Consider the following 25,606-nt stretch of genomic DNA (forward strand, 5'->3'; position numbering starts at 1 on the left):
AGGTGATCTGTGCTGGGCCCAGCAATATAAGTGCCAATATGAAGAAAGCACACATCACTTCTACTTCCTTAGAAGTCTGTGAAGATTTGGCATGATACTTATAACTTTGACAAACTTCTATAGATGTGTGATGGAGAGCATATTGACTAGTTGCATCATAGCCTGGTATGGAAACACCAATGCCCTTGAATGAAAAATCCTACAAATGTAGAGGATTTGGCCCAGTCCATCATGGGTAAAGCCCCCTCCGCAACTGAGCACATCTACATGGAGTGCTGCTGCAGGAAAGCACTATCTATCATTAAGGATCCCCACCACCCAGGACATACTCTCTTCTCACTGCTGCTATCAGTAAGAAGGTACAGGAGCCTCAGGACTCACACGACTAGGCTCAACCATCAGGCTCTCGAACTAGAAGTGATAATTTCACTCAGCTTCACTTGCCCTGTCACTGACCTGCTGCTACAAGCTATGGACTCACTTTCCAGGACTCTTCATCTCATGTTCTTGATATTTATTATTATTTTTCTTTTTTTTTTCTTTGTATTTGCACAGTTTGTTGTTTTTCGCACATTAGTTGTTTGACTGTCCTGTTGGGTGTGATCTTTCATTGAACCTATTATGTTTTTCGGACTTACTGTGTACGCCCACAAGAAAATGAATCTCAGAGTTGTATATGGCGACGTATATGTTTTTAGATAATAAATTTACATTGAACTTTGACTTCTCGTTATTTTGCTATCAGCATTGTCTTTCAATTTTATTGATGGCTTGTAGGCCAGAGGTTAGGGTTGCTGTTCAGATATAAATCGATAACGCACACGTGATAATTTCACAACGGCTATTTTACATGGGCCTAAATTTACTTCCAGTTCTCATAATATTTCGTAATGGCTTGTAACTACATCACTAATTTGCGTTCATGTGTAAGTGTATACGAGGTTACCTTGCTAAATTCTTCAGCCACAAGCGACAGTTTTGAAAATGTTATCTAAGGCAATCACCTGAACGTTGTTCTTTGCTTAAAGAGTGCTTAGCTGTGATTATCCCAAGCAAAGTCCGCGTGCGCACACTCTGTTTGCAGACAGATCAGGACGCGTGTCTGTTTTAAAGGCAAACTAAAGTGACTGTTTTCCAGCCAAAGCGTCACATCAGCCTGACGACGCTGCCTGAATCCCCACCCCCACCGCCCGCCAATGTGGGACTACGTAGGGACGGTGCTGAAAGGATAGCTCACCGTGCACTGAATGCTGATCATCCGGGGACGTTTTGATCGATCGTTTCGATGCCGCTGCTTTCAGCCAAACCACCCCTCGCCCTCCCAGCTCCCACTCAGAATACATTCCAAAGCTCCTCCTCAGAGGGAGGAATGACCAAAAAAAAACCTGGCGAACCAACAGCGACACTTTCCTTTGCATTTATGCAGATCTATTACTTCCGTGTCAGAAGCTTTGGATGAAATCTGCTGTCACCGGAGGATTCAGACTTGCTAGATGCTGACTGGGTTCCATTTGGGTTCCTTTTCATTGCTGGTGTAGGTGTGTGAGGGTGTGAAAGTGTGAGTGTTGCAGAGAGTTGAGTGAGAGAAATCGAGCCGTTTCTCTCTTTCTCAGAGAGTGTGCGCACAGGATGGCTGATGGCAAGAGACACTGGAACAAGGACGATGATCTCCCGGTGTACCTGGCTAGACCGGGTACCACGGCTCAAACACCCCGGCAGAAATACGGAGGCATGTTCTGCACTGTGGAAGGTGCATATGAGAGTAAGACAATAGATTTCGATGCCTACAGCGTTGGGCGACGCAGCTCCAAGGCATCTAGGAGCTCCAGCCGGCATGACATCTTGTCCCCGGAATCGGACGGAATGAGCGAAACAGCCAGTGACATCAGTGAGATCTCCGGCTCAATCATCAGTTCTCCCAGCGAGAGGGAAGAGAGGGCCCCGCTGGAGATCAAAGCTGCGGCGGCCAAGGAGCTGCTCCAGGGCTGGGAACCAGGCAAGGTACATGCCGAACCTCCACCCCTATCATCATCATTAGCAACATCATTATCGTTAAACGACGCCAACATCACACACACGAAAAAGTTACTGCTCATTTAACAATCAAACCATCCCATCTAGTTTCCAAAGTCACTGTGAAGAGGCTGCATTTTAAACACTTCATGATTGGATTAAATTGTTTGAAAGTCGTGATACAACGTGGGCTTTAAGGTGGCTTTAAGTCAGCGTGGAGGAGGGATTTAACATCCATTCCTGGTTAAAAGTGCCCGCTTTAAAGTAAACTGATTCTTTTGTCTGGTGTTTATTCAGCTGGAATCAGGCAACCATAGGAGGGGAAGGAAAGAGGCCCCTCGGGGTTCCGCGTTTGGTTCATGCTGTAATCACTTTGGCGGAATCCGGCTTGGCGCAGAGGGGAGCCGCTTCCATGACTTTAAACACCTCCCCACCCTCTTGCTGTTGCCACTGGAGAGCTATTGTCTGTGGCAGCGTGACTTGTTCTTCCTTTTGCATTTCATTTTAACGCCCCGGTGTTATGAAATATAAGGGCAGGTTTTCACTTCGTTTACTAACCCACGATATTTCGGTCCCGACTTCTGAACAATTCCTTCGATCAAGTTAAACAAAGACGATCTAAGGGTTTCACAAAACAGAATAAATGCAGCACTGCCTCCTCTTGTAGAGGCTGCCCCGCTGGTATTTGAATTTTAATTTGGGAAATTTGGGGATGGAAGGTATGACCTCATTTGTCAGAGGGGGAGCATGCTGCGAAACGAAGGCATGCGCAACACATTTTACAGGATGGTTCACAAAAGACCCATCGGGGAGAATGGCTAGGAAGAGTGAACCTGGCATTTTTAAGTAGCTTCCCATTAACCTGAAGGGGTAGGGACAGAAAGTTCCTGTTATAATGATTTGATTACCCGTTGAGAGAGAGAGAAAACCGAGGGCATTGCTGCTGCTGAATTTCGTCAGTGTGTAGGGATCCCTCGGTCGCTGGTGGGAAGTGCTTCCTGAGGTGAATCGCGGCTCCATTACGGCTGGCAGCCGCTAGAAGGAGCTCTTTGCTAACTCCCTCTGGACGGCTGCAGACATCTACACCAGAACACAGAAATACTTTAATTAATAAATACTGCTTCCCGAAAGGAGCGAGTTTGTAAGGTCAAATTTGGCAGCCCAGTTTAGAACCTAAAATCTACTCTTTACCTCCCCTCTCTCACAATAAAGTGCAAGCAAACATGTCCAACCAAGACGGCCAGGACATGCACCGCGTAACGGTAAGCTCTTTCATTGGGGAAGGAAGGGCGCGCCAGCGTCCCAATTGTGTGTCTGTGTGTATGTATGCGTTCTGTACCGCTACCTTGGGGAAACGGGCTGGGTTAAGGGAAATACTTAACTTGGTGTTTGACTACATCCACTTTGGGAGTAGGGCTGTGCAGGGGTAAGATTGTATTATGGCGGCGAAGGGCCCTGAAGGTGATCTGAAAGCGATGTCCATCGTCTACCTCACCATTTCTTTTTAGTGAAAATAAACGTTACCGATTGTGGTTAGACTTGATAGGGGACTGTGTGCGCTCAGAGAAAAGAAGTTGTAGGCGAACAAATGGTTTCAGGCAATGTGGGTGTGGCTGCGCTAGCGAAAAGACGAAGTCGATAGAATGATCGATATGGTCTTGAAGGATCGTTATAAGCAACTTGCAGCCTTGTGGATTTACAAAGAAAGGGAAGCTGATTTAAACAGAGGCAGTTAATTCATGGTCAGATCACAGTTCAAGGACAAAAGGTATTGATAACGCCTGCAACTCTGGGGATTGTAGATGGAGGGAACAGATTCTTTTTGTATGCAATGGGAGGGGCTGGATGGATTGAACCGAGACAAAAAAGAGCCTTCATAGCACAAAGCGCCATCATTGAGACACACCTTGTGGGTCAAACTCTAATTCCACGAACTGTCGGATGCTGTGGGTGGAATTACTTAGGGTGTTGCACTTACATGTATATAATACTCTTGGGAACGGTGTTCCCAATAGTTATAGGTAAAACAAGAACTACAGTGATTAAAATTCTGGTACGTAGAGCTCTTTATTACGTTGTGGTAGACTCCCCGCTTGATGTATGGAGACTCTGTTTGATGTGAAATTACAGTGTCTTTCAACTCGGTGACGTGTCTCAATACCGGTCTAGACAGGCGAACAAAAAGCCTCCTATGCCTGATATAATTTGGGCAGCGGCGTGTCTAAATTGTGATGCCATCAACTGGAGTTTTGTCGTCCAGTAGTTTCTCCGGGGGAGCATTATAACATGATTGCCTGCATCGTCTTACGAGGCAATCAATAAAGTCGCTTATGTATGAATTTGAGACAGCCGATAGATAGGTGAAGTAATGGCCTTAGGCTGAAGGTTTTTCAGCATGGGTGACGCCCATCTATGTAATTTGTGGAGAGCGCAACATTCTTTATTATTAGAGAACGGATTAACTTTCGTTTTTGGACATATGAAAACAGTAAATAATAGGACTCAAGAAGTGGAAAAATAAATCATTTGTATTCATATTTTAGTAATGTTACTGGATAATTTCATTGTGAGACACCTGGACTTCTAAGATACTGGCGTATTTCAAGATATTTAATTAAAAGGGGAATTGTTAGAAAGGGTTGGCTACTTTTTGTATAGTATAAGCAGGGGATTTTAGAAGAAAATAACCCAAGAGGGATGGTTGAATGATAATGATACCACTGATGGAAGGGTTATACCTGTTGTATCATTAACAGCAGGTATAGAAGAAAAGAGTAGAGTGGATGGGTGGAGAGAGGCCAGTCATTGATTTTGTTTTCAAATGTTTTTTTATTGTAAAGCAACATAAGCTTAACTACAACTGACAATGTCCTAAAGTACAATGCCTTTTTTCTTTTCTGCCAGTCATTGATTTTGGAATGAGGACTTGGAGTGATGGCTAAATGCAATGCAAGTTGTGATGGTTGTGAAAAAAAAACTTACAGATGCTGGAAATCTGAAATATAATCAACGTTGAAAATGCTCTGCTCTTGTCGACCTCATCTATAGACAGAGAAACTTTAACAAAACATTCGCTGGAAAGACTTAGCTGGTCAAGCAGTAGCTGGAGGAGGAAAGAACTATCAATGTTTCCTTTTCCTCTCAGAGATGTTTCTTGATCTGCTGAGTTCTTCAGCAGATTGTTGGTTGCCTCAGATTCTAGCTTCTGCAGCCTCTTGTATCTCTGGTTATCTTTTCAGATCTGGGACTATTCATTAGTACTGAGAAGTTGTTACTCATTGGAGTCTCTGAATGAACACAAACTACTGGATGACACAGGGGCTGTTTTAGAATTGAAGCTGATGGTGGGGAGACAAAAAAAAACTTATCGGTGGATTAGATAGCCCATGTAGAAGAGAGTTACGGACCAAAACTGCAATAGTGGGACACAACAGATGTAATTACATGGGCATGAGAGGATGGGATAGGGAGGGACAATACTCCAGCTGCTAGGTGATGACAAAGCATGGTGTAATCGGGATGGTGGCGGTGGAGTGATCAAGGAAGACAACAATGATTATGGTTGCATATTTCATATTTAGAACATGGACTGTTCTGCACAGTGTAGGAACAAGAAATGATGAGTCAAACAAAGCCTCAACTTGAACATACTACTTCCCTTCATGGCTCCACATTAATTACCATTGTTGTTGGTTTTTTTTTTAACAAAATAATTCTGTTTCTTTTAAACATTCCCCCTAAACTCACATTTGACCTTCCTTGAATCTCCATCTCTCTTACGTTTTTGTCACAAGTCTTGGAATGCGTTGTTACCTCTTGTATCTAGGGCCTGTACTGCAGCCCTGTCACAGCCTTGGCCCAACGCAGACAGAGCTGAATTCCAACTGTGAGGTAAAAGTGATTACCTATGACATTAAGTCACCATTTGTGTGTAGGGGAGGAACCCTGGTAAAACAAGTTGATAGTTAACAAGGGGAAAAACTACACCAATGATTGGCCATATCTTATTTAAAAGAATATAGTTGTTGATCAACCCAACCTCAAACAACTCTGCAGGAGATCCTGTATGTTGTGGTTTAGATTCACCCATTTTCAGCTACTCCACCTATGACTTTCCTTCCATCAAAGATTCAGAACTGCACATGTCTACTGATGCCTGCATCCATAATGCATCAGAAAATGAAGCAAATTATGCCAACACTGTGCAGGGCCTAGAAACATTCACATGAAAATAGACAATGACCATCTCCAACAAGCGGGAGTTTGACCATTCACAACTTGTATTCAGTGGCATTGGCTTTTCTGTCACCAATCATGGCTGGTTTGGAGGGTGGAGTAGGGGAAGGGGATGTCATCATTGACTATAAATTTAATTGCACCAGCCATATAAACTCAGTAGCCGCAGGAGTAGGTCGGAAGCTGGGTAGCTCACCACCTAATACTCTAAAGCCCTTCCACTAATTGCAAGATACATCAATACATCAGGAGTATCATGCATTTCTCTTCACTTGCTTGAACAAGTACAACTGCAGCAACAACTAAAGAAGATTAATGCTATCCTGGAGAAAACAGTTCTACTTAATTGTCACCAAATCGACCACTCAAATGATTCACCTCCTTCACCATTGGTACACCTTGGCCACAGCATGCACATCTTCAAAATGCACTACATTAATTTGCCTAGGTTAAGGCTGATTTATACTTGTATGTACTAGCTTACACCATAGCCTACGTAAGTGGGCTAAGCTGTTGTGAGCATTTATACTTGTGTGTTGGTGTGTCTGCATCGCTCTGCAATTCACTGCCAAAATGCTAGTTGGTGGTGGGGTTTCTGTGCCACTGTGTTGAGTTTCTTCGTGTTGAAACTCAACACGAAGAAACTCAAACTTCAAACAATGGCGACTGAAACTGAAGGAGGGTGAATTTTTTGTGCTTGTCCCGCCACTGAGAGACATGGACGAGGAAATGCATTTCAAATATTTTCGGATGTCGGCGGGTAGATTTGAAGATTTGGCTCATTGTCTCCAACCATTTATTTTGCATCAGTGTATGCACAGTATAATCAGAGACTGGCAATAACCATTCGAGTTTTAGCTTCAGGTGGAAGTCAACAGGCTGTAGCAGCTAGCTACAAACTGGCATCAAGCACAGGGTCCTCCATAATTTTGGAGGTCTGTAAAGCTTTATGGAAAGCATTGCAGCCAGAGTTCCTTTCCTGCCCTTCAGTCACCCAATGGCAAGCTATTGCAGCATAGGAGGAAAGGCGATGCTACTAAGCGGACCAATCACAGTTATTCAGTCTGTGTTGCCGCGATGCGTAGTTACATTTTGGGAGAGGTGTGCGTTAGGCTATGGCGTAGGGTACGTGGCTACACCTGTACCGCATACCCTATGCCGTAGCCTAATGCGCACCTCTCCCAAAGTATAACTATGCATCGTACCTGCGGTGTACATTTGACGCGCAAGTATAAATCAGGCTTAACTCTGACTTCTCAAACCCACCCAAGGATAAGGATAGTACATACATGGGAATAGCACCATCTATTGGTTTCACTTCAAATCACAAGCAGCGCTGACTTGGACATAAATTCAGGTTACTGTCTGGCCACTGGATCTGAATCCTAGATCAAACTGTGGTTGATAACTATAAAAGCCCCATTGTAGGAATACTTCCATCAGAGGGACTGCAATAGTTCAAGAATGTAGCTCACCAACACTATTGCCTAACATCTGGATCAAGGTTAACTAATGCTGACTTTGCCAGCAGTGCCCACATCATGTAAATGAATAAATATGGGAAAAACTTGTCATTCAAGATTTCTTTAACGTTTTTGAATTCTTTGAATTGATCCCCTATTCTGTTTGTAGCCCTTCTTTCCTTGATGTAAGCCATGAATCGTGTAACATTGACCATGATACATTTCACCTTCCTTGTTTTTCAAGAACTCTTTATAGTTATCAACCACAGTATTATCCAGAATGAATTTGCTTGGTGCTCTACCTGCCAAAATTGACATCAGTCTTCTGTGCAGTATGGCTCCTGTGTTTGCCATCTGTACCAATCTGTATAGCACGTATCAACTTGCTACAGCACACCAGAAACCCATGAATTGGAGAAGATGTCTCCAAGTTCCTCTCCATTTCATGCCCTGATGTGACTGAATAATAAAGGAACTTCTTTTTATGTCTTTTCATTGTTCACTGTCACCTCTTCTCATTAAAATTATGACTCTACAGCAGAGACTTATTAGAGTAATACTTAGATTTAATGGCTTAAATTATGCCCCAGAAAATAATCTGGATATGGAGTCAATTAAACTTACAAAATATTTGTTCAGTTCATCAGTAGATTAAGTGACTTAATTAAATGGTGCATAAGGCTTGAGAGCTGGAACATTGGCATCATCCAGCCAATTTTCTTCAGTTGTGTTCTCGTATTAACTTCTGGAAACGGACAAGGATTTGTACTCATCCATCTTTTTTTAGTCATCTGCGTGCTTTCCTTCAGTAAAGCAATTCAAATGATTAGGTCCAGTTTTAATCAGTATTTGATGGCAAATTATCTTCTTCCATAGTGTCTAATATCCTGCACGTAATCACGTCTTGCTTATGCAAGTGAATTACTTTTATTAACATAGAAGTATCATTTTCATCCTAGTAATAATTGTTAATCTTTCTGAATCAACTCATGCCTGGCCACATCTGGACAGAATTGGCCTTCAAACTGCTTTGTGTTGCATTGCTCATCTCCAGCTTCAGGCCAATGACTCACTGCTAAACTGCATGCACACATTACTTCTGAATTAGCTTTCTCAATATTCTTTTTGATGCTCTCCAAGAACCAAACCAGCATATCCCAACTTGTCCTAACTTAATTCAAAGGTTTCAGAGGTACAATTTAATATCAGAGAAATGTATACAATATACATCCTGAAATGCTTTTCTTTGCAACCATCCATGAAAACAGAGGAGTGCCCCAAAGAATGAATGACAGTCAAATGTTAGAACCCCAAATTTCTCCTCCCTCAGCACCCCCCACGCGTAAGCAGCAGCAAGCAATGATCTACCCTCCCCCCACCGGCAAAAAAAAAGCATTGGCATCCGCCACCGAGCACTCATGCATGAGCAAAGCAACAGCAAAGTCACAAACTTGCAGTTACCCCCAAAGACTTTGCGTTTCACCCGGTATTTGACATACCATAGGTTCTCTCTCTCCCTAATAAGGGAGAAAGAGGTGTCTCCGTTTTCCCAGCAAGCGGGGAGACATAACAACTCGCTGGTTTACAATGTTAAAAGCCCACCATGTTGCTTTTTTCGAGCTCTGTGCCCAAAAATTTGGGCACACAGCTGCAGATATTCAGACTCCCCTGACGACACATGGGTCTCCTGGTGTGACACTGACCCTCGATCTGCCCGTCTGCAGAGGTCTGAGATCCTAGGCTTCGAAATCTGAGCCGGACTCTTAGGCCGAGTCCTTGGCGTGCTGAACAACAACCCCGAGAGTGGGTCCCATTCCCGCAAAGAACCGTAGTCAGTGTGTAACTCCAGGTCATGGTCTTCAAAAGAGCTCTGATAAGGAAAAATAAAGATATTAAAGATGGAAATAGAGCTGTTTCCAAAGATACAAGTAAAGGAGTCGCCGGTTAGTGCCATCATCACAATGCTTCGCTTTTAAATCCTCATCTATCTTTGCTCCTCATCTATCAATTTTTAAAATCCAAATCATCAACTTAAATAAATTGTTATTGTCTGCAATCTACTTTTATTGACATTCCCCCTCAAAGACTCCTTTAATTCTATTCCAGTTACATTCAGGCATTAACCTTTGCTTCTCAATTTGGCCCCAATGCCAGATTGCATTGTAGGTGTTTCACTTGCCTTGGGCATTGTGCTTCTCCTTCCAAGGCCCTACATGCCATTGTAGATGTTGCTGCCTTCTAATGCTGAGCTGCCTTGGGAAGACTGAAACCATGACTTCAATGTCTGTTTCTTTGTCACTGGATCTTTGGCAACTGCCTGTACCTGAACCAGACTGTTTATAGCCTGGTGAAAAGTTGGACCTCAATATAGTGCTTTTGGATTTAATACCATCACTGCCTGTTTATTTCTGCTTCCTTAACATCACTCAACACCATCCCTGTATTAGCTCATCTGCTGTTGAAACACTCATCACTTCATTTTTTAAAATCTCTAAACACATCTACTTCAATCCATTCCTGTTATTCTGCTCTATTGTTCTTCACGAGATCTTGAACTATTTTTTTTCCCCATGCCTGACCTTGTACTGTTCAATTCACAATTGGCAACAAGATTGGGGGTGTTGTGGACAGTGAGGAAGACTATCAAAATTTGTAGTGGGATCTGGATCAGCTGGAAGACTGGGCTGAAAAATGGCAGATGGAATTTAATGCAGTGTGAGGTGTTGTACTTTGGGAGGACCAACCAGGGTAGGTCTTATATGGTGAGCAGTAGGGCACAGAGGAGTGTGGTAGAACAGGGATCTGGGAATACAGATCCATAATTCCTCGTCTGTGGCATCACTAAGTCGTTAAGAAAGCTTATGGCACATTGGCCTTCATAAATCATTGTATTGAGTACAGGAGTTGGGATGTTATGTTGAAATTGTATAAGACATTGGTCAGGCCTAACTTGGAGTACTGTGTGCAGTTTTGGTCACCTACCTACTGGAAAGATGTAAATAAGATTGAAAAAGTGCTGACAAAGCTTACAAGGATGTTGCTGGGACTAGGGGACCTGAGTTACAGGGGAAGGTTGAATAGGTTATGACTTTACTCCCAGGAAAGTGGAAGATTGAGGGGAGGTTTAGTAGAAGTATACACAATTATGAGGGGTATAGATAGGTTAATGCAAGCAGACTTTTTCCACTAAATTTGGGTGAGACTAGAATGAGAGGTCATGGATTACGGTGAAAGTTGAAAGTTTAAGGAGAACATGAGGGGGAACTTCTTCCCTCAGAGAAAAGTGAGGGTGTGCAGCTAGCTGCCAGAGCAAGTGGTGGATGTGGGTTTGACTTTAACATTTAAGAGAATTTTGGATATGCACATAGATGGGAGGGGTATGGAGGGCTATGGTCTGGGGTGCAGGTCAATGTGAATCGATCGATTACTGGTTCATCATGGACTAGATGGGCCAAATGGCCTGTTTTTTGCTGTCGTGTTCTGTGATCATTGGTGGCCTTGCTTTCTGTGTCCAAGGCACTGTGTTCATCCCCTTCATAATCTGTGTGCCTCTCTTTCCTCAAAAAAAAGCTTTGTAATGTATGGTATAGAGTTTTGGTTAGCTGTCTCTCTTCTTATTAGTTTTGTTATCAGCTTGTTTTTACTTGATAAAGCTACTGTGAAGCACTATAGGATATCTTTGCTCCATTAAAGTACTCTTTAAATGGAAGGTTTGTTATTGTCATTTCTTATCTTTCAAAACCTTCCTTAAAATTCATTTAATTGAACAAACTTTTGATTGCACTTGTTAAACTTTTTGACTCAGTCACAAATTTTCTTTTATCTTTACTTCGCTGTGAAGATCCTTATGACATTTACAGTGAAGAAGAAGAATATCTTTATTGTCGTTGTTGTGGAGCAATGAAACACAGGTTAGCAGCTCAACGTTTTGCAGCATGACAAAGAATACATACATAAAATAAACTCTAAAACCTCAGGAGTGCAGTCCAAAATTAATAATATATGGATAGCGGGTGGGGGGGGGGGGTGGGGGGTAGGACTATTGCACATCTGCCATTCCTGGAAGTGTGATGCATTTAGCTGCCGCCGTCCTAGGAGCGGGAGGCAGGAGAAAGGAAGGGGGTGTTATACATCTCACTGCTTGTGGGTAGAAGCTGTTAAGGAGTCTCTTTGTTTTCGTCCTTAATGCTCTGTATCTCTTCCCAGAAGGTAGAGGGGAAAACAGGTGATGTCCAGGATGAGTGGGATCCTTTGAAATACAAGTAGCCTTCTTTTGAAGTCTGCCAGTATAAGTGTCTCTGATGGAGGGTAATGTGCCAATAACCCGCTCTGCTACCCTCACCACCTGCTGCAAGTCCTTCCCGTTCTGTTCTGTGCAGCTGGCAAACCACACTGCACAGCAATACGTCAGGAGGCTCTCTATAGTTGTCCAATAGAAATTGATCAGCAGGTGATGAGGGAGGAGAGTGTGCTTTAGCTTCCTTAGGAAGTAGAGCCTCTGTTGGGCCTTCCCCACCCGATAAGAGATATGGGCAGTCCAGGTGAGGTCAGCCGAGATGTAGACGCCGAGGAACTTGAAACTCTCTACTCTCTCCACCTTTTTCCCGTATATGTGCAGAGCAGAGTGCTCGACACGCTTTGATTTCCTGAAGTCTACTATCAGCTCCTTGGTTTTTGTGATGTTGAAGTCCAGGTTATTATGACAACACCATTCTGTCAAATGCTGTACCTCCTCCCTATAGGCTGTCTCATCACAGTCTGATATGATACCTATTAGGGTGGTATTGTCAGCAAATTTGACAATGGTGTTGGTGGAGTGAATGGTAGAGCAGTCATGGGTGAAAAGAGAATAGAGGATGGGGCTGAGAACACACCCCTGTGGTGTACCGGTGTTCAGGATGAGAGTAGATGATGTGTGTTCTCCCATCCTGACACTTTGGGGTCTGTTACTCAGAAAATCCAGTATCCATGAGCACAGTGAACTGCCAAGGCCCAGGTTGCTCAATTTCTGCACCAGTTTGTGAGGGATGACTGTATTAAAATCTGAGCTGTAGTCCACAAATAGCATTCTTACATAGGTGTTATCCTGATCCAGGTTTGTAAGGGCTGTGTGGAGAGCTGTGATGACTGCATCCTCTGTCGATCTGTGGAAATTGTTACTGAAAGACCTGTTTGATATCTTACATCTGTGAATCTTGGAGCATGATTACATTGTGATATTGTCGTAACTTTATTTGGTTGACTAAATAAAACCTCAAATAATTCATTCCAACACCTATCAAGGAATCTAAAGAAGCTTGACATTCTGTAAACAGTGGTCACTGAACCGAGAATTATAGGTACACTCTATCACATAAACCAGGCTTTTAATGCACGTGTGTTTACTCTAATTAAAAACTATTTACCTTTTACTCTCCAGAGGAATGTGTGTATCTTAATTGTTGAACATCTGCTTTATTGAATTTAATTATTGTTTACTACAACAGATAATGTAGAAAATAATTATATAAAATAAATGTAGCTCTCAAGACCAGCGGTGGCACTCAAATAATGTGTATAGGCACTTGTCAAATTAGAAGATGCAGTTGATGTCTCCAGTTACAGAACCATTTGGATAGTCTTTGGTTTGTGATCAGCATATAATAGTGGTATTTTGAACAGAATCAAATTTCTTGGATGGTGATTGACTGAAATGGCCAATTGAAGATAAGCTGAATTGTTTGTTATGACAAATGAAAAGGCAGTCACAATATGTTAAGCATTATTTGAAGTTTAGGTGATTTCATGATTATTTTGAACACTTCAGGATATAAGATTACACAGTTATTGTTGTATACCATGTGGTGGAGTTGCTATTAGCATATAATCACTGTAATATAATGTATGGCTCCAGGTATGCCTGAAGTTATTAGAGTTAAAAAAATATATTTCTGTACTATAATAAAAGGATAGTTTTACATCTAATAGTGAATTAACTTTTATATGTTTTGTTTCTACATCAGTCTTCATAAATGGTTTTGAGTATTAAGCAAGATTGCTAAATATTCACGTGGTCAATTAATAATGAGCTGTATTTTGTCAGCTGAAGGATATTTATAATAGAAGAGTCAGAATCAGGTTTATTGTCCCTGATATGTAATGAAATATGTGGCAGCAGTCAGTGCAAGATGTAAAATTACTGCAAAAAATGTGCAAAAAAGGAACAGTGAGATAGTGTTCTTTTATAAATCTGATGGTGGAGGGGAAGGAGCTGTTCCTAAAACCTTGAGTGTGGGTCTACAAGCTCTTGTAGCTCCTCCTCAATAGTAGTAAAGTGAAGAGGGCTTTCCGGGATAGTGAGGGTCTATAATGATGGATGCCTCCTTGAAGCACTACCTCCTGAAGTTTTCCTCAATGGCAGAGGGAGTTGTGCCCAAGATGAATTATATCAATGTCTTGGGCCCAGTATAGATCCTCTAAGATGTTGATGCTCAGGAACTGGAAGCTGCCTACCATTTCTACCTCTAGCCCCGAAATAAGAACTGGTGAGTCATTCACAGGGACCTTTTGTTGAAGTGAATGAATTAACTTTTGCACTTGGGTTTATAAATGTAGCTGTGTGCATTGCTAATGTTTCCGGAGCTGTGGAATTAATACATTGATTAGAAATACCCTTGCTGGAGAAAATATCACTCTACAGCTTAGAGACTGTGTTTCAAGACAAGCTAAGGATTCTAAGTAAATATAGTTGCTTTGACTAAAATGAATTAATATGCAGTGGATTTCAGTTAATTGGGACACATTGGAACTAGTACATTTTGCCCCGCTAAGGAGCACCAGGGCATTGTCTAGCATACCATCATGGACTTTATTGACTCTGGGGTTCTCCCATCCACTGCCACAAACATTGTAGCTCTCTTACTCCACACCTCCCATTTCTATATCCTTCCCAATATCCACAAACTTGACTATCCAGGTAGATCCATTGTTTCTGCCTGCTCATGCCCCACTGAACTTGTGTCCACATACCTTGACTCAGTTTTTATCTCCCTGGTTCAATCCCTTCCTACCTATATTTGTGACACTTCACACACTCTTGATCTTTTCAATGATTTCAAGTTCCTCGATCATCTTATTTTCACTAATGTCCAGTCCCTATACACCTCCATCCCCCATCTGGAAGGCGTCAAAGGTCTCTATTTCTTTCTGGACACCAGACCCAACCAGATCCTTTCCACTACCACTCTCCTCTGCCTGACGGAACTTGTCCTCCCTCTAAATAATTTCTCCTTTGGCTCCTCCCACTTCTAGACATCCCACCCTGCAAAAACTCATTTCAGGGAGGTAGCACCCCCCCCCCCCCCCGGTCAACCTCCAAGGGTGTATGTAAAACTTTGTTTAGTGATTTTGTCTAATCTGTAAACCAAGTTGGGTATATGCAGAAAATGTGACATTAAAATATGTACTTATCATGTTTATTCCATTACAACTTTAAGCAAGTCTTCAGGGGGTTTGGCCTCATCACGTAGGACATCGATAGCATAGCTCCTTAGCAGCCAGCCGGCTAGTTTAAATAATGTTAGCTATGCTAATGAACGAATGACACCTGTTAAACTCACCTCAACATGTCTTTTACAGTTTTAACCCACCATGGGCAATAGAAAAGTCACTGTTGCAAACAACGCAGCGATCAACACTGTCATTATTTTTGCGGTGGACTGTAAAGCTCGCCCATAGAGAATACTGATAGGTTTACTTAGCAGGGGTCTGCAATCGTCTTTGCACCGCAGTCCGGTTTAATATTGACAATATTCTTGCGGACTGGCCGATTGGGGGCGGGGATGTTAATCACAACCATTATATAGGTGGTAAGTCAATCGCATCATAACATTTTAAGTAACGTTTGGATATTAAACACACAGCGTATATTTTCCCTGTATGAACATATAAAATCATTGCAACACACCAATATCACTGAATCAGTGGGAGCCCTGGGCTTGTTTTCCTGCAACAACACAGTCCTATCGAGAGGTGATGGGAGACAGCGATACTCGAAGGGGGTTCCTTATGTCTAGTCTATTCCGCAATTTAGTTTTCGTTGCATTTATTGCAGAAAACTCCACTTCACAGAGATATGTTGGAAATGGAAGCAACGTTTACAGTGCTTTCGTGGCTTTCTCAGGATATTCAGCCTTGACTTTGATCCAGAATGACGGCAGAGATGTTATGTCAAACATACTTTTCAGCCCACCATCATTTGCAAGCTTGAGGAGTTGATTTTTTTCCCGTGCTGACATGAATGATTCACCGGAAACATTCACAAATGGGTCACGGACCCATTCCTCTGCATGTCTCTGGTCACTGATGACCTTGCGTGTGTTCAAATTCAATAGTGCGTGACAGGGAATGAGGAAAGGTGCAGCTGACTCATATCGTTTCATATCGCCAAATCATATTGTTTCCTCGCAACCTGACTCTTAGCACGAAGAGAGACCAACCAGGATGCTAGCTCTCCCTCTCCCTCTCAAAAAGATCTATTTCCGGGATATTATATATAATTTCTGGGTGTCAGGGAGTCACTACCGATATGCAGGAGACTCCCGGAATTTCCGGGAGAGGTGGCATGTCTGCACTTCCTTCAAACAAAAGGTGTAGCCATGGGCACTCTCATGGGTCCCAGCTATGCCTGTCTTTTCATCCGTGATGTGGAAAAGTCTTATGTTCCAAGCTTACACTGGTATCACTCCCCAGCTTTTCCTACACTATATCAATGACTGCATTTGTGCTGCTCCCATGCAGAGCTTGTCAACTTCATCAATTTTGCCTCCAAATTCCACCCTGCGCTCAAATTTACCTGGTCTACTTCCGACACCTTCTTCCTCTTTCTCAATCTCTCTGTTTCTATCTCTGGAGACTGCTTATCTATTGATAACTTTCGTAAACTGGGTGACTCTCATAGCTACCTGGGCTATACCTCTTCCCGCCCTGTTGCTTGTAAAAATGCTGTCCCCTTCTCTCATTTCCTCTGTCTCCACCACATCTGATCTCCGGGTGAGGCTTTTCATTCCAGAAATAAGATGGCCTCCATCTTCAAAGATTGAGGTTTCCCTTCCTCCACCATCAACGCTGCCCTCTACTGCATCTCTTCTGTTTCACGCATGTCTGGCCTCATGCCATTCTCCCGCCACCCTACCACAGATAGGGTTCCTCTTGTCCTCACCTACCACCCCACCAGCCCCTGCGTCCAGCTCATAATTCTCAGTAACTTCAGCCATCTCCAACAAGATCCCACCACCGAGCACATCTTTCCCTCCCCACCTCTTCCTGCTTTTCACAGGGATCACTCCCTACATGACTCCCTTGTCCATTTCATTCCTCTCCACTGATCTCCCTCCTGGTACTTATCCTTGCAAGTGGAACAAGTGCTACACCTGCCCCTACACCACCTCCCTCACTACCGTTCAGGGCCCCAAACAGTCCTACCAGGTGAGTCCTTCACCTGTGAGTCTATTAGGATTGTCTGTTGTATCTGGTGCTCCCGGTGCAGCCTCCTGTGTATTGGTGAGATTGGGAGACAGCTTTGCTGAGCACCTACGCTCCATCCATCAGAAAAAGCGCGATCTCCTAATGGCCACCTATTTTACTTCCACTTCCTATTCCGACACATCAGTCCATGGCCTCCTCTCCTGCCGCAATGAGGCCACACTCAGGTTGGAGGAGCAACACCTTGTATTCTGTCTGGGTAGCCGCCAACTAGATGGCATGAACATCGATTTCTTGTACTTCCAGGTATGCCCATCCCCTCCTTCACCATTCCCCATTCCCATTTCATATCTAATTTTATCACCTTACCCACCTATCACTTCCCTCTGGTGCTTCTCTTCCCTTCCCCTTCTTCCATGGCCTTTTGTCCTCTCCTATCAGATTCCCCCTTCTCCAACCCCTTACCTCTTTCACCAACTTCCCAGCTCTTTATTTCGCACTCCACTCCGCTGGTTTCACTTATCACCTGCTACCTTGGATTTATTCCTCCCCTCCCCCCACCTTCTTACTCCAACTTCTCATCTTTTTTCTCCGTCCTGCTGAAGGGTCTAGGCCCAAAATGTTGACTATGCTCTTTTCCATAGATCCTGCCTGGCCTTTCTGAGTTCCTCCAGCAGTTTTTTTTTGTGTGTTGCTTGAATTTCCAGCATCTGCAAAATTTCTCTTGTTTGTAATTAATTATAGGGACTCATTTTTATTTACTTTCCACTTGGGCTAACGACTTACTGTAGATAAAATTACCAATTAGGTTATAGGAAAAGATTTACAATGTTAATAAATTTCCAAAATGGTTTGAGATACTGAGATCCAATTTTTACTTCTTTCTTAAATTGGAGGGAATATGCTATATTAGAAAAAAAATCCTTCATGCTTGATGGCTAATTAGAAGTTTTGAACTCTTGCTGTTGTTTCCAGCTGTGCAATCTGTCTTATTGGAAGGATTGCTAGTAGCAGTTTGTCTTGTGGACATTGCCACATGTGGGAAGCTTTCCAAAATATTGTGCTGCTACTACAGAGGGTGGATGCATTTCAAGGTTTTCTCAAGGAAAGTCATCAATCTATTGTATGCAGCTGGTATGATTCCAAAGCAAATTAAATTGCTCGAAATGTCCTATTCTGTGTAAGCTGTTGGCAGGAAATTGAAACAGTCAGAAATGTAGGAGGATGTGAGTAACTCTCAGTATGAAGACACATCTTCTTTGTGAGCGAGATGAGGTTTTGTTGTTGTGACTGAGTTTTTAACCACCAAGGGAGTAAGGTATGCCATGAAATTGTTGCATTGTACAAGATAATAGGCTGACATTGAAGATACATCCATTTTATGTAAGGATTTGAATTTGTACTGGTTCTTTTAGTTTTAATTTTGTTCTTGTTCTTTACTGGTCCTAAATGAGCTTTTTCATGTGGAATTGTTGATAGTGAGGATAGACGGCTGTAACATTGTGCAGTTTTTCATGGGGGTCTAACCAAACACAGGCCCAGTTTGGTTCCAAATGTACTTCAACTGTATATCAGTAATCTTTCAATAGTGGGTATAATTACAAATTTGTTTAATGCAAAGCTTTTTCTTTACTGCTTTTATTTTGTTCTGATCATGGTACGGAGACCCGGCTGGTGGCGTAGTGGCATCAGTGCCGGACTTCGGGACGAAAGGTCCCGAGTTCGAATCCAGCTGGCTCCCCTGCACGCTTTCTATCCGTGTTGGGTTATGAGCTGATGATCTCTTTGGAAACTCATCCGGCAGAAGGCAATAGCAAGCCGCTACTGTAACTTGCCTCGTACGCGGTTCCCCACTACGTCAGAGAGGTGTGGAGGGAAATCGTCCGCTAACTGGAAAAACTCCGGATGAGACGTACCTTACCTTAGTGGTAGGGGTTTTCAAGGTTTTTCTTGTATTCAACTTTTTGCTTTCTTTTATAGAGTGATCGGATTCTTATCAAGGGTGGGAGGATCATCAATGAAGACCGGTCCTTCTATGCTGATATTTATCTAGAAGATGGAATCATAAGGTAAAAACATCTCTAATAAGCTCTCCTATGATTATGGAATTTAATGACAGCTGTGTACATGTTTTTGTAATACATGGTTTAGTGTAAGTACATTTGGAACGCCCCTAGTAAATTACCAATATATGTATAAAATGTGGAAGATTTGCTATAACGTGGATACTAACAAAGGGAAGGGAATATTCATAAGCATGTGTAAATAATCCAATGTAACCTATATCTGAACAGATGTCGAAGTTCTGGGGATTTACAAAATTATCTGTTCTTTGATGAGCCAATAATGGATCAATGTGAATGCCTCGAATTTCAGAGGCTGAGTTTGCTAGCAGTGTGTTCCACCTGCTGTGAGTTATATTGGATTGTGCTTGTGGTTAGATTGCTTTTTATAACTGAAATTTGAGAGAAATATAATTTTTTTTCTCATGGGATGTTACTGTAAAAAGTAAACCCTTATAAGGTTAACAGTAAATTTTCTTTCAGTCTGGTATAATTTTATGCCTTAGAGTAGGAATGTGGATGGTGTTATTAGGCCTGGTTGTTCCTTTATGTCAGGTAGTACAGGTAGTTATTGATGTCTGCTACTGATTATTGCATTCAATAATTGTTACATCTGCCAATCTGAACATTTTCAAAATACAAATTAAACTGTAAAACTGTGAAGTAATATGAGACGGTTCTATTTCAGAAATCCAGATTTATTAAGGTATTAATGTGAGTTACAGCAACACAAACAAGATGCTGGAGGAACTCAGCAAGCCAGGCAGCATCTATGGAAAAGAGTAAACAGTCGACATTTCAGGTTGAGACTCTTCATAAGGACAGGACAGGACAGGGCCGAGACCCTTCTACTGGTCTGAAACATCAACTGTTTACTCTTTTCCATAGACCCTTCAGCATTTTGTGTGTCTTGCTGTGGATTTCCAGCATCTGCAGATTTTCTCATGAATGTGAGTTAAATGCTGCCTGTGACATTCACCTGAGTATTGACAACTGAATCCTACTTTTTTTTCCCTAAATGGGATACAGTTTCTTTCCAAATGATCTTGGAAGAGCCTGAACCGTTAAATTCACAGAGTATAGAGAGCATTACAATTCGATGCCACCTGTCTCCTACCCAATGTTCACACATTTGCACTTCCAGAGGTCAGGACTTGTGAGTAAGCAGAAGGTGGAACTTTGGATTTTGTACATAATTGTTTTCTTAGTACAGAAGCACATGGAAAAAAAATGCTGTGGAATAGTTATTAACTGTCACTCTTGTCCACTGATTCACAGTCACTTTCCAACTGAAATTGAGCTACTCAGAAAATTTACTTGTATTACAAAATGGGACAAGGAAAGAGTTTCCCTAAGCTCAGCTAAATACCACACGATGTGTGGTATTTATTACCTGAGTTGTTACCCAGTGTAAGTAAATGTCTTTGCCATTGAAGAGTTGGCCTAATTTTCTTCTGATTAATATCACTGAACACATCCAAGGTTAAAGTGAATAACTCCACACATCTTCAAGGGTGATCCCAAGTGGAAAACTATATACTCTGTTAGTGGGAGAGAAAACTGGAAGGATCTTTTGCATAGGCCTCATATGACATAATTTTGGATGCATTGCTGGATAATGTTAATATAAGTACATCAAGATCGAGTCCCATTCAAGAAGGGAACCCACTCCATATACTTCAAACATAATTGTTCAGTTTGCTGCTCTATAGATTCTAACTTTAGTAAAGGCCAGCCTTTATTTTCAGGGAAGTTCTACCAGAATCTGGAAATCAATGTTCTGCACATATATTTAAGCAGTTATCTTAAAATACCACAGTAGAACAAAATAGAATTAGGCCATTAGACAGAGGAGCAGAAATTAGGCCAATTCTGACTTTCGATCATGGTTGATTTATTTAATTCTCTCTCAGCACTATTCTCCTGTTCTCTCCCTGCAACCTTCGACTCCTTTAATAATCATCAGCCTATCAAACTTGCTTTAAATGCACTCAATGATTGGTAATCTGTGGCAATAAATTCTACAGATTCGCCACCTTCTAGCTAAAGAAATTATTTCTCATCTGTTTTAAATGAACATCATTTTATTGAGAAGCTGTGCTCTCTGGTCCTAGTGTTTCCCACAACTAGAAACATCCTCTTCACCTCCACTCTATCCTAGCCTTTCAATATTTGGTAGGTTTCAATAAATTTTCAATGAATGGATTTGGTAGGTTACTACTGTTGTACTACCATCAAGAGTATTTATCGTGCCATCCCACACTCGCATCTTGGAAAGTCTGATCAGCTGGTTGTATTTCTGCTTCTTGAGTATAGGCAGAGGCTGAGGACTGCAGCACAAGCAGAGAGGACCAAGAAGGTATGGATGAGGGAGGGGCAGAAATGCTTACAGGACTGCTTTGAATTTGGTGGACTGGACAGTATTCATGGATTCATCCTCAAGTCTCAATGAATTTGCCACGGTTGTTACTGACTTCATTAAAACCTGTGTGGATGGGTGTGTGCCAATGAGAACAAACTGTACATACCCAAATCAAAAGCCCTAGATGAACCCGGAGATTCGTAGTCTGCTGAGGGCTAGTTCTGTGGCATTCAAGTCTAGTGATCCAGGACTATGCAAGAATGCCAGGTATGACTTATAGAGGGCTATCTCATAAGCAAAGGAACAATTCCAATTGAGGTTTGAGGCAGAATCGGACGGACGTCAACTTCAGCAGGGTTTGCAGGCCATTACTTCCTACAAAGCGAAATCCAACATCATGAATGGCTGTGTTGCTTTACTCCCAGGTGAATTGAATGCCTTTAATGCTTGCTTTGAAATGGGGAATAAAACTACAGCTATGAGGGCACCCGCGGCATCCGGTGACCCTGTGATCTCTGTTTTGGAGGCCATTGTCAGAAAGTCTTTCAAGAGTGTGAACCCTCACATGGTGACAAGCCCCGATGGTGTTCCTGGTAGGGCTCTGAAAACCTGTGCCAACCAACTGGTGGACTGGTGGGGTGCTCAAAGATATTTTCAATCTCGCATTGATACAGGTGGAAGTTCCAACCTGCATCAAAAGGGCAACAATCATACCAGTGCTCAAGAAGAGCGGGTTGAACTATCTTAATGACTATCGTCCAGTAGCACTCACGTCTATGGAGATGAAGTGCTTTGAGAGGTTGTTTATGGATTGAAGCAATTCCTGACTAAGCAAGGACCTGGATCCACTGCAATTTGCCAGTTGCCACAATAGGTCTACAGTCAATGGGATTACAGTGAATTGGCTCCTCACCTGGCCTTGGCTCACCTGGACAATGCTAATGCTTATGTTAGGCTGCTGTTTATTAACTACAGCTCAGCTTTTAACACAATCATTCTGACAGTTATGAACAAAAAGCTCCAAAACCTGGGCCTCTGTACCTCCTTCTGCAACAAGATCCTCAGCTTCCTCACTGGAAGACCACAGTCTGTATGGGTTGGAAATAACATCTTTGCGTCACTGATGATCAAGACTGGCACACCTGAGGGATGTGTGCTTAGCCCACTGCTCTACTCTCTACACCCATGAAAGTGTGGCTATGTACAGCTCAAATGACATGTATAAATTTGCTGATGACACAACGATTGTTGGAAGAATTTCAAATGATGATGAGAAGGCATACAGGAGGCTGATAGATCAGCTGGTAGAGTGGTGTTGCAGCAACAACTGTGAACGCAACATCGGTGAGACTAAAGAATTGATTGTGGACTTCAGAAAGGGTAAGCCGAGAGAACACACACGATTCCTCATTGAGAGATCAGAAGTGGAAAGGGTGGTCAGTATCAAGTTCCTGGGCTTCAACATCTCTGAGGATCTAACCTGGGCCCAACATTATCAGTGCAGTCACAAAGAAGTTATGACCGAGACAATATTTCATTAGGAGTTTGAGGAGATTTGGTATGCCACCAAAGACACTTGCAAATTCTTACAGATATACTGTGGACAGCATTCTAACTGGCTGCATCACTATCTGGTATCGGGGGGGTGGGGGGGCACTACACAGGATCAAATTAAGCTCCAGAAAGTTGTAAAATCAGCGTCATCATTGGCACTAGCCTCACCAGCATCCAGGACTTCTTCAAGGAGCGATGCCTCAAGGAAGTTGCATCCATCATTAAAGACCCCCATCACTCTGGACATGCCCTCTTCTTCTTGCTACCATCAGAGGGGAGGTCTAGGTGCCTGAAGGCACGCACTCTACAATTCAGGAATAGTTGAATAGCTTCTTCCTCTCTGCCATCAGATTTTGTGACAGAAATCAATCAGGTTGCTGATGCCAGATCTAAGGGGCTTTCCACAGCATTGTTCTGGGAATTGCAATAGATCTGGTGTATGCTATTGGAACTTGACTTGAACCCAGCTGTGAAGGAAGCTGACATATTGACCCTTCAGAATCTTTTGCTTTCATATTTGGAAGGGCATGCACAGGACTCCTAGATTAATTGCTGTTTAGTTGGCTAGGCAATATTCGTAGCAGTAGTCTAAGCACTTATCTCCTGTGTGCCCCTCTTACTACGTAGACTCTGCCTAATTTGTGCATTGGTTCCCAGGCTTCTGTGTCACAGCTCTGCTGTTTGTCAGAATTGGCTTGGTATTCAGCGAGAGTTTTCTACCCGTGTCCATGATTTCAGCAATTTTATGTGTTTTTTTTCCATTTTGTACCTGTAGTCTTGACATCATATGACAAATTTGGATCACAATAAGGACAGGAGAAACTGCTGTAAATGAATTTCAAAGGATCACAATGTCAACAAAGTTAATAATTAAACTTTTCTTAGAATCAAAACCATTAACGTTTCTTTATTGGTGGTTACTCTTGAATTTAAAATCTGTTTACATTTACATATATTATGATTTATGTTTGTTTTTAATTTGCAGACAAATAGGGGACAATCTAAATGTTCCTTCTGATGTGAAGACTATTGAGGCGAACGGCAGGATGGTTATCCCAGGAGGAATCGATGCAAACACCTATTTGCTGAAACCCCATATGAGCACCACTAGTGTAGATGACTTTTTTCAAGGAACAAAGGCAGCCCTAGCAGGAGGAACGACCATGATAAGTAAGAAATACAGCTTTTCTAATGCGCATTCCCCATCCCTGGCCTTTTATCTTCAATGGAACATTTTTGTTAACGCAGGACATTTAAAAAAAAAACTCTTCAATAAATTGCCAGGGTATGTTAAATGATGTCTTTTTTTCCTCATATTTTCCTATAACATAAAGGAGAACATTCAGCCCATTCTGCTGGTTGTCAGAGAAATAGAATTTCCTCCACCCATTATAATTTCCTTACAACCCATTTTCTCACACACACCCATAGATGCCAATCCCAGATTCTCTCTATGGGCACCTACACTAATGATAATTACGGCAGCCAATTTACATTGCAGTGTTCATATGTGACAGAATCCCAGAGCACTCAAGGGAAACGTGTGTGGCCACAGGGAAATCATATAAACTTCACATAATATGGAACAAATGAGTAAGTAATAGTGGAAAAGATTCTTGTACTGTACAGTATATTTGATGCTGGACCTATTCCTATTTCTTAGAATCAGGATTGTGAGGAATAATTATGAACTCATGAACTTTTGCTGTAATGGGGGGGGAAATACTGTTTTGAAATATGTCATTTGATTGGAATTAAGTCAAGTTCTATTAAGTTTTAAGATTGGGCAAGCACTGATCATCTCATTTGAGTTCTTAGATCATTTCCAATTTTGTGATTTTCAGTGTTCCCTAAGCTAAGAATTTGAAGATGTACGTTGTTGCAAGAGTTTTTGATGTCACTAGTTATGTGCTGATTTATTAAACCTCTAAATGCAAGTCTGTTTCTATAACCTCTTACCCCACAGCCTTCCCTGGACTCTGCAGTGTTCCATTTCCGGGCTTGGATGTCTCCCCCTCCTCCTTCACCTTCCATTTGCTGCTCTGCTCTCAGCTGCCTCAGTCCTCGGCTTTGAAATTCTTCACCTCTTGCTCCTTCTTTAAGAAGCTCTGAAAGCATATTCCTTTGACAAAGCTTTTGATATCTGGTGCTTTTTCCCCCCAGTTTGTTACTTTCTAATGGAAAAACCTTGGCATATTTTACTACATTAAAGGTGCAAAAACAAATTTGGGTGTTAATAATCTGAATTACCAGAATATTCCAACCAGTGTTTGTCTACACAAGCATTTGTCTGAAAGATATTCTAATAGAATTTACAAATGAGCCTCTAAAGAGGTTGGTTACAATGAATTCTGCTTCTAGATGGATGTTCCATTCTGAATATGCTTCTTTGTAAGGTGATATACGAGTTAATAAAAATTCAAAATATTTTGTTATTTACAAATGGATTATCC

General features: G+C 42.1%; 1 protein-coding gene across 3 annotated transcripts in view; it reads left to right on the plus strand.

Annotated features, from left to right (window-relative positions):
* The first annotated feature begins 1,629 nt into the window (after window positions 1-1,629).
* LOC140196680 (dihydropyrimidinase-related protein 1-like) overlaps window positions 1,630-25,606 on the plus strand; it is a 48,429-nt gene continuing 24,452 nt past the window's right edge. For 2 of the 3 annotated variants that reach the window (XM_072256290.1, XM_072256289.1), the window contains exons 1-3: window positions 1,630-2,001; window positions 19,155-19,243; window positions 24,139-24,323. In XM_072256290.1, the coding sequence (XP_072112391.1) occupies window positions 1,630-2,001; window positions 19,155-19,243; window positions 24,139-24,323 (646 nt within the window). The remainder of the gene's footprint in view (window positions 2,002-19,154; window positions 19,244-24,138; window positions 24,324-25,606) is intronic. The other variant, XM_072256291.1, reaches the window with a different exon arrangement.

Source organism: Mobula birostris, chromosome 4 (assembly GCF_030028105.1).
Source record: "Mobula birostris isolate sMobBir1 chromosome 4, sMobBir1.hap1, whole genome shotgun sequence".
NCBI lineage: Eukaryota > Metazoa > Chordata > Chondrichthyes > Myliobatiformes > Myliobatidae > Mobula > Mobula birostris.